Source organism: Brachypodium distachyon, chromosome 4, assembly GCF_000005505.3.
Source record: "Brachypodium distachyon strain Bd21 chromosome 4, Brachypodium_distachyon_v3.0, whole genome shotgun sequence".
Lineage (NCBI taxonomy): Eukaryota > Viridiplantae > Streptophyta > Magnoliopsida > Poales > Poaceae > Brachypodium > Brachypodium distachyon.
Window position 1 is genome coordinate 31,066,392 of NC_016134.3, and position 15,550 is coordinate 31,081,941.

Here is a 15,550-nt window from a genome sequence, read left to right on the forward strand (position 1 = left end):
AGACTATGGAGTTCTTATCCCAATGTTTCATTGGTATTTCTCCAATGATTTGTATGTCTTCTAATTTTTGCACTATTTTGTCTATATCTTTCTTGGTTTTTATATCTCTATACCAATTTGGTGAGAATGATTGTAAACCTATACATTCGGTACACGTATTTTCTATATGGTATTCTTCTATGGCATTACTAAGCTCTTCTTCTTTGCAGATTTCAAGAGAACCTTCATCGGCACTATATTTTTCATTTATATTAGATATTTCTGCATTTTGTATGGATTTTCTCTGTCTTATAATCTCAGATATATATGGAACGTTATCTTGATATGGGATGAATGTAACTCCTTCTTCATGTATAATAGTGGTTTGTAAGGATTGTTGTAAAAATCTTAAACCTAGTATCATGTCATCCTTTATTACTGACAAATCTCTAATTGTAATTTCATCTATAATATATTTTGTTCCATTTATGTAAGATTCAATATTATAGGCCAATTGATTGTGAATCTTTTGTATTCCTGACATGTCTGTGGAGACTTCAGCTTTATCATTGTCTATAGTTTTAACTATTTCAGGGCATCTCGCAAAATACTTGTCATGAATGATGTTCTTTGTGCACCCTGTGTCTAACAGTGCTAATATTTTATAGGAAATATTTGGTTTTAATACTATTTTGACTGGGATTCTTATCCCCAGAACCTCCTTAAATGGTAAACGTACTATATATTTGTTTCCAAAACTAGTAATGGCGTCCTTTAGTTGGATAAGCCTATCTCCTTTTCTTTCTTTTACTGTCACCATTTGATCATTTAATTCAGTATTTTTGACCATATTATCTTCTTGATATTGATTACCACTACTATTATTTTCTAAATTATATTTTACCTCTTCTAGATCTGCTTCTAGTTTATTTATTCTATTCTCTAAATTTCTAACTCTACTAAATAAGATTCGTTCTTCTGGTTCACAAACTATTTCTTGTCTCCAGGCTTGATTTCTAGCCTTCAAACAAGAGGCACAAGCTTGTCTTAAGCATAAACTACATGTAGACCTATTTTCTTGGCTTGGATAGTATATACAAAACGCACATTTTATATTATAATCTCCTTTACCTCTGATCCAATCGTGCTCACAATCGACTTGATTCATCATTTCAATTCTTAAACCGGCTAAATCATCTATTAGATCTATTTCATCTTCACTTGATTCTTCTTCTAAAGTATCATTTTCTACTTCATCTGTTTCTATGATGGAGTATATCGACTCATCATCTTTTATTTCTTCATCGCATACTAGGATATTTTCATTAACACTATCTATAATTAACACTCTTTCTTGCTCTTCATATTTACTAGAATACCTTTTCTGATCTTTATTAGGACAAGTTTTACTTAGGTGATCTGGTGAATTACATATAAAACACCTACATGTTTTATCATAAGTTTTTCTAGGATCATATCTTCTTACATTTCTCTTATGTAGATAAGGAGCTCTATTGTCAGATCTTCTTAGAAAATATCTTTTCTTTGTTCTAAAGTTCCTATTATCTCTCCTCTGGGGTTTGTAATATTTTTTATTTTTATGCCTATTTTCTCCGTATGTTAATGGTATTTGAACAATATTATTGCAAAAATTGTAGTCTGCTTTTTTCATAGATCTTTGGGCTTGTATATCCATACATACCTTTCTTAGTTGCTTAAAAACAAAATTAATGGCCTGAGATATATTTGAAACCGAACCATCTGTTTGTTTCTTATATTCTTCAAATATTATAGATCCTAAAGGGTCAGGTAATTTGTTAAAATATCTTTCTACTACCCCTTTATTAAAACCTTGTTTAGCGGTGGTAGCATTATATAAATAATGCTGAGAGAATTCTTTTATACCTTTCCAACTTGTTAACGTTAATTTTTCTATTTCTCGCAACCTCTCATTCTGCAATGTGGTATCTCCTAAATCTGGATCTTCTGCTATAACTATAAGTGATATAATGTTAGCGAAGTTATGGGGATTACTTCCAGCTGCTTTTAATTCTTCATATTGACTAGGAAATGTTTCTACCCATTGTTCCCATAAAACTTTTACAGATTCCCCTAAAAAGGTTTCAAGATAGGTTATCATATCTTCCACCTTATTGCCTATGCTATGCTGATTTTGTATATATTTTTGAACTATTAAACCTTTCCATATGCTAATTATATTAGGCCAGTCTATTGGGTCATGGGCTGCTAGATTTAATATTGCACCCTCATTCTTATAATTTTGAAATTGTACTGGTTTTTCAAAATCTCTTCTTTTAGTACCCATATATCTATATTGTTCAGGGATGTATGTTGGTTGGAAATCATCTTTTTCTGGAGGCCATGTTCCGGCTGCTCTTCTTGGTCTTTCTCTCTCTCCTTCTCTTTTTACTGAAGTATCACCGTATGTCCTTCTTCTTTTGTTATTCATTTCTACTTCCATAGCTTCCATTGCATTTTTTAAATTGTGTATTCCTACATCACCTGGAGAGTTTATAAAGTCACTATTATCTTCAGATCCATCAAAAACTTCATCCTCTTTAAGCATATCTTTTATCAATTCTTCTTCTTCTTCATAACTTTCAGTTAGTAATTTATTATTTATGTCCCACTGCTCCTCTTCACCTACATCTTTATTTTTATGGCTCTGGTCTGTATTATTGGCTTTACTACTACCAACCTTATTTTCTTTTATCGTTATGTTCTTATTTAGTCTGATTGAACTACCAATGACAGGCTTTTTCTCATTTCTTAATCTTTTTAATCTTGCAATCTCTCTAATGAAAAACAATTCCTTTTCTCTTATCTTAGGCCAATCTTTTGTCATAGAATTATTATATTCCCATTCTATATGTTTCAATTTTCCTTCGTAATGAATTATTTCATTGTTTAAATCTGCCTTTTCCATGTATTCAGTGACGCCACTAATTTTATTTTCATTAAACTCTGATTCAGAAGCAAAAGATTCAGTATCATCTATGGTTGCAGATTTATAATTTGTGAATCTAATGCTGCTGGTTCCTTCGCAGTTTTGGTAACTTATGTAGTTATTAGGTTGCTTTAATTCCTTCTTTTCAATTAGCTCGCTTATTTTCCACTCTTCTCCAGCTCTTTCTTCAGAACTGATTTTAAGAGGACTCATGAATTTTATGCCTTTCGATTGCATGCTTTCAATTACATCGTCTACATTTACTCTATATTTAGAGCTGCTTTTATTAGTTAGTCTTCCTATAAACTCTATACTTACTAATAGATTTGTACCTTTAAATTCTTCATAACCTTTAGTTTGGAACCCAAGACTCATCTTATCGATAAATTCCTTCACAGGCATCATTAAGTCTGGAGCTATATAGGTTATTAATCTGTTTTCATTCATATCTCCTTCCATAAAGCCTAATGAAGCTTTATCTACTGATCCCCATCTTTTGTCTAATAATGTTATTAACACCTTTGCTCCTAATTTCTTTCTTGTCATTCCTTTGACTCCTATGATATACATACCTTGATGAATATATTTATACCCACAATATTTGAGTTCAGCTTCAATATTCTTACTCACAATTCTTAATTCTACTGGATGTGTTACCACACTTAACTCCACTTCTCTGGATATTCTATATAATCCACCTCTCCCTTCAAACAAACCCATGTGGTATACCTGCTGCGGTTTTATTTTTCTCAATGTATCTTTTTGATACCTTTCCAGATCTCTTTCTAAGTCTATAACTTCTTCTAAACTATCGATATCATCAGCCTTGCTGCATGACATCCTATGCATCATTGTTAGCGGCTTTGATTCTTGTCTTATTAATTGGAGGTTTCTGTCTTTTCTAATGAAGCTTTTAGATAAGTCCATTTTTCTGAATTAATATTCCTTGGTGATGCAATTATTTCAGATGATGCTAACACAATATCTTTGTTACTTTGTTCACTATTTAGCTTATCTAAAATCTGAATTAATAACTGCAGGATTGTATTGTTTTGTCTTATTATTATTTTTGAGTCTTCCTTTGGAGAATCGTGGTCAGAAAAGCCAATCGACGGCGTTAAATATTTTTCTACTTCTTTTAAGGCTTGGCTATATTCAGTCATACAAATTACGAGAGGATCAAAGTTTTTACTTCTTGTACTAGTCTTTTAATTTCAGTTATATCTTGTCTTGTTTCAGTGCTTGGTAAAGAGTCTTTATTTTTATTTAGACAGTGCCCTATGCCTTTTCCAATGGATAACACTTCTTCTTTAATGTAATCGTTATTCTTACAAACTATACTTTGTTTTGTTTTGGCTTCTTCTAGCTTATGCAGAACCCGTATAAACATGCTAAAAAGACCGAGGGAAAAACAAAACTACTTCAATTCACAATATAGCTTACATACGGTTTTCCCTTTCGGGAACCCCCGAAGGGTTCACACAAAGATAAAGAAATTACCTTACTACCTTCCCAGTCTTATGTTACAAATGCCTTGATTACACAGACTTTATTACAGTGGGAAGTGGTACTACTACTACTAGAAAGCAGATAGTTTTCTGGCTAACTGCCCTGAACTACTTGCTGTTCTGAAGGCTTGTGTTGTGATATATATATATATATATATATATATATATATATATATATATATATATATATATATATATATATATATATATATATGGCACGTGTGGACGCTGAATAGCAACGTCAGATGACACGATAGCATCACCATGTCTACCATACTTTGCCACGAAACATACCCATGCTTTGCTCAACAGCTATACTTGGCCGCTAGCCTCGAGGATCTAACACCTATCCACCCCCACCGATATCCCAAGAATCCACCCGGACAAATACATCGCTGCGCCCGACCCAGAGAGTCACGCAAACATTGAAAATCACCAGAAATAATTAAAAAGGATGGTGGCACCAAATCCATTTTTGCAGTCATTCGTTCACAGATGGAAAAGAACATAAAATCTCATCACAATCACGATAATCTCATAATCCTAGACATTAAACACCATGATCATAATCTCCGTATGGATCATGATATTGTGTAAATGGCATGTATTCGTAGTATCTAATCTAGCCCATGATCTGGCTTTGAAGAGAGACAAGGCGGCGGCTTCTTCTTCTTCCATGGGCTTGAACAGAAGAAAGTCTTCCCCAACCGCCCCAGAGTTTGCTGACGACCTACGCCATCGCCAAAAAGCTTCCGAGGAAGAAGAAGAAGAAGATTAATGGCGCAACCTCGAGCCCAGACCGGCGGGCAGCAGCAGCACTGACGACAGCCGGCCGCCCGCCGCTCAAGAACAGCCCTTTCTCTTTTCTTCTTATTTTACCAGCCGTAAAGGAAGAAAGGAGAAACGGAAAAGGAAAGGGCGGAAAGGAAATCTTGGCTTGAAGCAAAGCAATCACCAAGGCCTCCGTCGTCGTCTTCTTCCTCCTTCCACCTGCCGCCGCCGCCGCCGATCGGCCGAGCGAAGGCGAGCTCGCACGGTGGAACGGACGTCATCGTAGTCGTCATCGCGAGGAAGAAACTGAAACTGACCCCTCTTTTTTTTCTTTCTCTTCCCCGTCGGGGAATTAAAAATTCCATTCCCTTCGTCTCCGTGCTCCGTTTCCACTAATCGTCCGTCCCTATCCCCTCGCCGGCGGCGCGCGCCCAGATCGCGACGCGCCTCCCCCTCCCCTTCCCCGATCGCGCTCCCGAACGCACGCGGTCTCCGGCGGTTCGGTTCTTCTCTAGCCGGCCGGGGCCGCCGCCTTCAATCGATCTTAGCGGTTGCTTTGCTCCCCGCCCTTCGCCTCGCCTGAGTCGCCGGGTGCGGGGGCGGACTTCGAGCGGGCGGGCGGAGCTCCGGCGGCGGACGCGCCCATGGTGGACATCCACGAGTGCGCCGTGCCCGCGCCGGTGCCGGAGCCGGAGCCCTCCCAGGCGGCGGCGGCGGCGGGGGAGGGGGAGGGGAGGCCGGACCCGGCCTCGATCTCCGCGGAGCGCTGGAGGGCCTTCGAGGAGGCGGCGCTCGGTGTGGTGGGGCGGATCCAGCCGAGCGCGCCCTCCGAGGGCCGCCGCGCCGCCGTCGTGCACTACGTCCAGCGCCTCGTCAGGCACGCCGTCGGCTGCGAGGTAATTAAACCCGGCTACTAATTAGCTGCTGCTCCGCTTCTCTCATCATCATCCCTTTATTTATTTATGCTCTGCTTGCTCGCCCTAGTTGTGCCATAAGCTGTGTAGTTGCCCAGGCGGCTTTTCAGATCATGCCTGTGTTCTAGGAATAATTTTCGATCGAGCAGATGTTCCAAGTCATCCTTTAGGTCGTGGAGATGTACTCAGGATGAACTGCAAGGTGCAATGGTGCGCTGCTGCTGTGCATTTCGTAGTTCTCTGCCCCCGTTTAGCTCGGCTCTCTGTAATGGCTGGAGTGTGTTTCTTTGCTAGCGCTAGTGATTCCGCCAAACTGATGCAGTTGGCATATTTGAAATCCTGCCCTCATGATCCTGGGTATCCACATGACAATATATAGACAATCTGAAAATCTCAGGTTTTATCGCTTACAAAAGTTGGAAAGTAATTATTGTTTGAGATTTTATTTCCCTGCTGACACTTGTTTCTCTTATATTGAATTGTTGGACAGCATGTTATACAAGTATGAAGTTAACCTCTCTTTTGTGTGTGTGTGCAAATCATAGGTCTTTCCATTTGGGTCTGTTCCGCTAAAAACATATCTTCCTGATGGAGATATCGACTTGACTGCATTTGGTTCAATAAGTTCTGATGAAAACTTAGCAAATGAGGTACGCGCTGTTCTAGAATCAGAAGAGTTAAGGAAAGATGCCGAATTTGAAGTCAAGGATGTCCAGTATATCCATGCAGAGGTTTGTCACTTCGATTGCTCTTTTTTCCTTCTATTTTATCAATTCCCAGTTAGACCTAAATTCACACACTTTTAAGTTGCTGCTATCACTTCTTACGAATGCTTATTTGTTATGGCATTATACAAGGTTGGCCAATGACATTCTTGTGACTCACTTACAACCAAATGATTTTTAAAAGTCAACCAAATATTTCCTTGTCCTCAAGGACAATAGAAGATCCACATTTGCATATGACACCGATGACACATGTGGATATCCTAATGCTCCTGCCAACAATAAAATAAATTGTCGGCCAAGTGTACTATCCAGCACTGTGCTCTATATGACAGTAAAAAAAATTGTGTTCAACTGCTAGGGATTACTGGCGGACATTGTGTCGCATACTAATATACTATCAGTATTTTATCATCAATATGTTTCAAATGATAAAGTCTTTCTGATGGCAGGTCAAGCTGGTCAAATGCCTTGTCCAAAATATTGTTGTAGACATCTCATTTAATCAGATTGGTGGACTATGTACGCTTTGTTTCCTTGAGCAGGTAATATTTCAAAAGTAGAAACATATAGTTGATTGGTTATTTTCCTTCGGTGCACATATCTATCTTCTATCTGATATTTTCATGCAATGAAAAGAGTCATTGCCTTTCTCTTCCATGTTTTTTGGCTGAATTCCCTTTCTCTTGCTTATGAGGTAGGAATTAGGATGAAGGCTTTCCAAAATCAGTCTGATCACTGGCATGCATATCTATAACCATCACGTTTTGCAGGTTGATCAAAGATTTGGAAAAGAACACCTTTTCAAGAAGAGTATAATGCTGATAAAAGCCTGGTGTTATTATGAAAGCCGCATTCTTGGTGCTCACCATGGTTTAATTTCTACCTATGCTTTGGAGATATTGGTGCTATGTATTTTTCATCTCTTCCACAAGTCTTTGGATGGTCCATTAGCTGTAAGTTCTGACTTGAATTTGTATTCCACATCTGTGAACTTCCGTCTTTTTGTCACCTTATGTAGCTGCTTTAGGATACAGAATTACAGACTTTCCCATCCCATCGGTACGGTGACATAACTATCTGCTTTTCTGCAGGTCCTCTATAGATTTCTGGACTACTATAGCAAATTTGACTGGGACAATAAGGGCATAAGCTTGTACGGTCCTGTTCTGTTGTCTTCCCTACCTGAGCTAGTTTGTAAGTGAATGCAGCTCAGTCTGATCTTTTTATTGAAAGTTCTCTGTTATTATTGGTAATTACATAGCTTTTCATGAGCAGCTGATGCACCTGTCACTCATGATGGTGATTTTCTTAAGCGAGAGGAGTTTCTCAGAGAATGTGCACAAACATTTACTGTCCCCCCTAGGAACTCTGAGAAAAATACTCGATTATTCTCTCGAAAATTTCTCAACATAGTGGATCCATTGAAACAGAACAACAATCTTGGGCGCAGTGTGAGCAAAGGTTTGTTTTCTACTTCACCATGAAATTTGATGGCGCAAAAGAGAGGATTGTGCTTGAAATTGTGCCATACAGCTTTAGTTAATATAGGATGAGTTGATGCTTTAACTTGATAGTTGTAATCTTACATTTGTATATGCATTCATGTCCTTCTCATGATTGCCACAGCCACTTGGTTGATTGAATGCTTGCACTACATATAGCTTGGCTTAGCTTTTGGGCACTTATTGTGCATGCAAAAGTGTCAATTTTTCTACCATGTGATTTGTGATTTTTCAACATCTCTCTTATCGGACCCTTCAGTGATCTGCTAGTTCATCAATCATTGCACCATCAGTTCGCAATGAGTGGCTGCATTGGGCTTCCCACATTACATAGCTCAACTGTTGATTTGTGCTTGTCCAAATTTTGATTTCCTGTATCTACCTTCTCTAGATCCAATTGTTTTTAGAATTTACTACTAACTACAACTAATGTTATTCGGACTACCTTGCCTTCGCTATGTTCTCAGCTTCTCGCTGTTGGACACCCGTGTGTAGTTTCCCTTTATATACAGGCCAAGATATTTCATTTCAGTTCTGTGCAGAAGCAAATTCTCAGCTACTTAACCAAGCAGTACTACTATGCTCACTTACATTGCATACCAATGCGATCTTATGTGCCATTGCCATATGCTGCTACATGTCTGATATGCTAGGACATGGATACTGAGGGTATGTACAGTGGTTGAGAAGGCAGCCTTCTCTTAGTCCCCCACATCCATCTAGAGACGACAATAAAAACATGCTATACAATGGGCTATCTCTTAGTGTCATCTCTAGCAATTAATACTTGCATGCCTCAAAAAAATTGTGTACTACCTCCGATCCATATTAATTGTCTCAAATTTTCTCAGATATGGATGTATCTATGTCTAAAAAGCATCTATATACATGTAATATTTCGACAATTAATATGGATTGGAGGGAGTATTAAATTTAACTAGGAAAATGTGACTAGGAGACGTCTGATAAAAGAAAAAACGCCTTTCCTTAAGCACTAAGAGACTGCCCCTTAGCTAAGAGAAGACAGTCTTCTATCTCTTCATTCTATCTGTTCCGATTCATAACTATCCTTCGTGGCATCCCTAAGAGAAGACTGATATCACTCCAATGTACATGCTTTGATAGCATTGAGTTATTATCTGTTGTGTGCATAATTATTGCTTGAATTCAATCCACATGCATTTTGATATGTTCTTCACTTGCATATGCACATTAAGCTGTTCAGTTGCTGTTTATTTTGTCCTTAATGTTATCCAAGATGCCGTAGTGTTTTGATTAATTTGCCTGGTCTAACTAATATCACTGCGATGCACAGGTAACTTTTTCCGAATACGCAGTGCATTTGATCTTGGTGCGCGGAAGCTTGGAAAGATCCTTAAAGAGGCATCCAGTTCTGCGGTGCCTGAAGTGAATCAGTTCTTTAGGAACACATTGAAGAGAAATCGCACTATGGTAAGGCCAGACGTGCAGGACATCGCACTGGACTTCAGCGTCGAAAGAGATAACGAGGATCACACACCTTTATACAGTAATTCCTATGGTGATCTGTCTGATCAGTTCAACAACATCAACATTTCAGATCTCAATAATCACAGGTCTCTGAAGGAAAAAGAACAAAGTCCTATGACTGAGCATGAGGAAATAAAGTCTGTTTCAAATCCTGTAACTAATTCTAGCAGTGTGTGGGATGGCAGTGACTTTTGTGAGGTTGCACCATCAAATAGTGAAATCTTGCCATCTGGGAATGGTCACTATGATCCGCAGCTCTTTTATGAGCCTGGAAATGGCAAGGAAGGTGTAAACTATGATATGAACCTGTCCCATCATGGGATGTCATCGAAGGGGTACACAGGAACCAAGTATGTCAATGAAAATTCACATCTTGTGGATAACCGGTTACCAACAGCAACTGTGGATAACCGCTTAGCAGCAGCAAAAGAGTCGAATGGCAGTGGAGCACAAGCTAGAGAGGTGGGTGGTGATGGAAGTACCTCCAATGACATTTTATCAGATCTCACTGGAGATCATGGGACAAATTTGAACAATCTTTTCTTTGCACAAGCCTGCCATCTTGAGTATCCAATGAACCCAGATTACCCAGTTAATCCAGTTTACTATCCAATGCATGCCCCACCACCTGTGCAATATCAGAACAATCGCTCACCAAATGGTCATAGCAGAAAACATGCTTATGGATATGCTGGTACTAGTGGAATAGCCCCTGGTTCTTATCCATCACCTGGCTATTATGTTGTCAGACCATTGTTTCAAACAGATGATCATATGCGAGCTCGTGGAACAGGCACCTATTTCCCCGATCCAGTATGTTCCCTTTTGCTCATTTGTATGCTTATACAACTTGAACCCACATTTGGAATAGTTTACATCTGGTCTTTTGCTACATGTTCTTTTGTATTCCACATCCATTCACATGAAAATACTTGGGGAAATGATTACTAATTTTCTTATATACTTAAATTATTGCTTTATCCGAATTACCATATCTTCCACGTGAGTCTGGAACATACCCCTATTAGTTATATGTACCTCAAGTGCAGAAATATGTCTCTGTTGCAAGTTTAGGGCTCATCTGTGTGTTTGTGCTTCACGGTCTTGTGTTTTCACTGAGTTTGTCTGCGCTACTCGATATTGTAGGCTTTGTGCAAGGACAGGCCACCCGCTGGACGAGGGGAAAGAGGGAGGCATAATTCACATCCAAATCCCTATCAAAGGGGTAACCGCTACGGCAGAATGGATATGCATCCAGACATGGTGCCATCGGACGAATGGAGGCAAGGGCCATCATTGCAGATTTATGTTCCTGGCGCAAATGATCATGGAATTCCCCCGCTGTTGAATATACCATCATCGTCTCCGTCTCCCCGGGCTCCAAGGGATATTGCTCACGGCAATGGTTTTAATCACCCACAAGACAGTAAACTTGAGTTTGGGACTCTGGGGGCGTTGCCGTTGGAGGTTAACCAAGCTAGCAGACCAAGTTCTGCTGCCAACAATCAAGCTTCTGCACCTGTAAGCCCAGTGTCCCCAGCACCAAATCCTGGAAAGGGTTCTAGTCGAGTGAGGTAAGTATGATGCATTATTTATTTATTTTAACGTCAACTGTAAGAATACCAACTGTTTTGTGGGAGGAACAGCTAGCTTATTACCATTTCTTTGGCATATTGCAGCAGGGCTATTTACTAATGAGGCAGGCCATGATTATTGATTTATAATTTCTAAAACATATTTGTAGTCTTATAGTGGGGCTCTGCAAAATCAACAAATTATTAAGATGGTCATTATCCATATTTTAGTCCATCTGTAACAGCACATCTTTTATTATTTTTCTGGTCCAGAACGAGTGACATGTTTTCGGCGTTTACAACTTGTAATTCCACACCCGTGCAATTTGCAGGAATGCTGGGCCATATCATCTCAAGGACAATGGTGACTTCCCGCCACTCTCCAGCTGACCCGGCGGTGCATGGTTCCTGTTGCGCATCGACGACATGTCAAGCCAAGAGTAGAAATACACGGGTGCATCGCTGCGCACTCCACGCAGAAATTAGCAGAGGGTTACTTTACAAAACAATCATCACCACGCATGTACATCCTGACTTTGTTTACCTTCTCATTCCCCTCCACCGCGATAGTCACCGTGCCACTGAATCATCGGAACTTGGTTGTGCCCCCCATATCCGCCTCGGAAAAAGAAGAGAGGAAAGAAGGAAATAAGCCAAGCACAGCTGAATCTCTGTGCCATGTAGATACTTTGCTGGGGAGGCAGGAAAGAAAACTAGTTTAGCTTGATGTTGTTTTTGCCTGATGATAGTGTAATCATGTTTGGTGTTATGGAGAGGGGAGGCCTTTGGTGCTGGAAGAAGGCCCCCCTTTGTGTGTGATCTGAAGTAACATTAGCTGCTTAATTGGGTTCAAATTTCGTAGGGTTACAGAGATAAAAAGAAAACTGTATGTGCTGTTTTAGGAAATTAATCACGGATAGCCTTAACTGTGCCTTATGTTACCATTTCTTCCAGTGGTTCCATATGCATCTTGTAGCCCTTGTGATGATATTGTTCTTAACATAGAAATTGTGGGGAGATAATTGCCGTTAGCACCCTACGAATATGCTTGCAAAAATACTGGATTATTGTATTGTAGAAAAAAGGGAAAACGAGTAAGCTGATAAGGAAGGAGGAGACCAGTTAACGTCAGACACGGTTTACTCGTGGTAAATGGGGATCGAATTAAGACACGCTTTTGGTCTGGTCTGATTTGATTTGATTTGTTTGTTCTTTTCTTGGAGCTGAGTCACATGCTAATCACCTCTCAGTTAGGTTAGTTGGCTACGCACGTAGTAGTACTTACTTTATCCCAAAACAAAATTAAACAACAATAACATCAAAGAGTTCTTCAGTGTCCAAGAAAAATAAAAAAATTTGCTACATCCACATCTTGGTTTGTCCCTGAAAAAAGGGACAAATTATAATTTTTGAGGTCGCTTTCTCCTCTTTTTTTTTTCTCTCTAGCTAGCTGCATAACTCAGTTTGAGGTACTACTCTCCATTGAGTTGTCGTTATAGCTGTCCAAAAAATAAAGAGGGGATTGTCGTTATATATACATCTCCTCGTGGACAGCTCGACCACACCTCATGAATCCTTCCTCTTTTATACTTTTTTCCTTCCTCCTCAGTTTTGTTGATCTAGTTTTGGCTTACAGCAGACACTATACTCCCTTGTAATATGGATGAAGCGAGTACATTTTATCTCCTCTTACATGTTTTAAGTCGAGTGGTTTGTCTACAGGAAACGACGTCTTACAAATAGTCGTACGAGGAATAGCAAAACTATATTAGTTTACTCGTCCTCACATTGTGATCTTTGTGTGGTCATCGTTTTCGTACGTGTCTCCTGCAGTCGTTCGTCCAAAAATCTTTTATCATCATGTATATGCATATGCATTTTCAGCCGTGGAAAACGGCGTCGATATGATTCTGTGCTTCTTCTCCTTCTATATTTGCTTGGCTCAAAAGTTTGTTCTTGTCTGACCTATCTACTTCACTGTCTGCATCCTGCAAGTGGCAGATTTTCTCCATGTCGATCCCAGCAGCATGTGGTGATGAGCATCCGAGTCATCGATGAGCCACAAGAAAAAAGGAAAAGAACATTCTACTAATTTTGTTTCTTTGAGAGAAAATATGCTACTCCATTGATACATATTAATTATCTCAATTCTTTTTGGATGTATCTATTTTTAAAAAACATCATAGGGTTACTCATGTTTGTATGCGGTGGCACGAAGCCGATCCATGCGTGAAGTGATGTGGCAGTGACCAATCGACATGTTGCTGTTGCAATTATTGTTGATTATTATCGGCGACGCGGCGAACGGCCACCGCCAGCGCCCGACCATAGGCTAGCTACATCTATAGATCAATCATTTTGCTAGTAGCTACCAGCAACTACCAACTTCTTCTCCTTTTTCCTTTGATTCATTCTTTAAACTGATACCATATAGTAATAGCCTCTACACCCATATTAGCTTATCGATGCTATAGTTTTGACACGGTTGATGGCCGAACCTGAAACTTATAATTCGAGGACACCTTATAATTGAAAAGGAGAGGGAGTGCAGTTTTCCAGACACATGAATTAAGAGCGTGGACAAAAATTTCACCTTTTGTTCCCCACCAAATCATTTGATTATCTATTCACTTCTGATTCAATACACTTTCTCTCCTCTTACGAAAACACAAGGATGGTTCAGATCATTCCGTACACCTTCATAAAAAAAGGCATGATGGGCATTAAACAATATTTTCTTCTCTCCTATCTGCCTGCTAGCTAGCTCCGAACAACACTCGATGTTTTTGATTTTGTCAGAGATTGCATCGTTGGATCGTCACGAAATTACACGAGATAGTCTTAGACACAATTTTGCATAGTCCCACTGTCGGCAAAATATTTCTTGAGCTAGCGGGAAACAGGCAAACAAGTCGGATGTTCGTGCTGTCCCACACGGGCACGAGAGAAATCCAAACAACACTCGGTATTTTTAAGTTTTCCAGATATTCCGGCGTTGGATCGCAATGAAATGTCACATCGTGGTAGAAGGGTTCGTTGAAACATTGCTCAAATCAGCGGGAAACGTGTGAGCATCGTGCTATCACGCACGGCCGCAAGAAATCCGAACATCGCTCGGTATTTTGGTATTGGCCGGATATTTCACCATTGGATCGCAATGAAATTGCACGACATCATAGAAGACACAATTTCGCACAATCTTACCGGAGGGATCGTCGAAACAGTTCTTGAGGTAGCAGATACTTTGTGAGAGAGAAAGGGGATAGGAGGAAGAAAAGGGTAGGCGACTGGAGAGCAACAAGAAGAAGAAAGAAAAACGTGAAAAGCCATCCTATCCTTTTGACTTTGGGGAGGATGGTCTATTAAATCAGGCCTCTTATCTATTCTTCTCCAAAACAGGACTTTTCTTTTTCTTAAAAAAAAGGCACTCTTGATGACATTCATGAAAAACCAAGGAAAAAATTAGTAGTCCCTCCGATCCAAATTAATTTTGACAACTTTGTTTAGATACACATGTGCTAATTAATATAGTGCTCCCTTTCCTTTGGCTTCATCAAGAACATCTTTCGGTTCCTCATTTTGGAAGGGATCTTATCTTTTGAAGGCTGCAATCTCAGAAAGCCATTTAGGCAAGTGCTTGTTTTTCCGTTAATTGATGTTCTAGCTCGTTAATTTTGTTTTGATGAAGTGATGAATGTGACCGTGAACTGGCTGCATTACGCATGCATCATGATTGAAGAACAAATAAGCTAACCGAGTTACATTACCTGACGCGCGATGTAAGCCATAAATCCGAGCCAGATTAAGTGATGCATAATGCATGTAGCACACCACATGTGACACGGGCGAATGAATCGGGCCAGAATTCTAGGCAAGATTCGGCCGGTGTGTCGCTGAAACCAAGATTCTAGGCAGATACAATGCGATTTCATTTACTCTACGTATTTGCGCTTTTTTTTTCTTTTTTTCTTGCTTTGCTGACGCTGAAAAAAAAGATCAGTCTAGACAAGTAAAATTCAAGTTATTATTTTTCTGATTTTCTCTGAGTTTTCCATTTTTAAAATTTCTCTTTCGACAAGTGGGAAAAAAAACAATGG

At 39.5% G+C, this 15,550-nt stretch overlaps 1 protein-coding gene across 1 annotated transcript; it reads left to right on the forward strand.

Moving 5' to 3' along the window:
- The first annotated feature begins 5,038 nt into the window (after positions 1 to 5,038).
- On the forward strand, positions 5,039 to 12,475 carry LOC100826374. Its single transcript, XM_010239649.3, has 9 exons — positions 5,039 to 6,122; positions 6,686 to 6,871; positions 7,318 to 7,410; positions 7,639 to 7,821; positions 7,960 to 8,062; positions 8,144 to 8,329; positions 9,686 to 10,692; positions 11,026 to 11,453; positions 11,786 to 12,475. The coding sequence occupies exons 1-9, from the start codon at positions 5,871 to 5,873 to the stop codon at positions 11,841 to 11,843; spliced, it is 2,496 nt and encodes an 831-aa protein (XP_010237951.1). The 5' UTR covers positions 5,039 to 5,870; the 3' UTR covers positions 11,844 to 12,475.
- Positions 12,476 to 15,550: the final 3,075 nt, after the last annotated feature.

What these genes read in the sequence shown, in the direction of transcription:
- LOC100826374 (XM_010239649.3), top strand. Translation starts at nt 5,871, where the DNA reads ATGGTGGACATCCACGAGTGCGCCGTGCCCGCGCCGGTGCCGGAGCCG. An exon ending in GGCACGCCGTCGGCTGCGAG is followed by an intron (nt 6,123 to 6,685) that starts GTAATTAAACCC and finishes TGCAAATCATAG; the next exon opens with GTCTTTCCATTTGGGTCTGT. An exon ending in TCCAGTATATCCATGCAGAG is followed by an intron (nt 6,872 to 7,317) that starts GTTTGTCACTTC and finishes TTCTGATGGCAG; the next exon opens with GTCAAGCTGGTCAAATGCCT.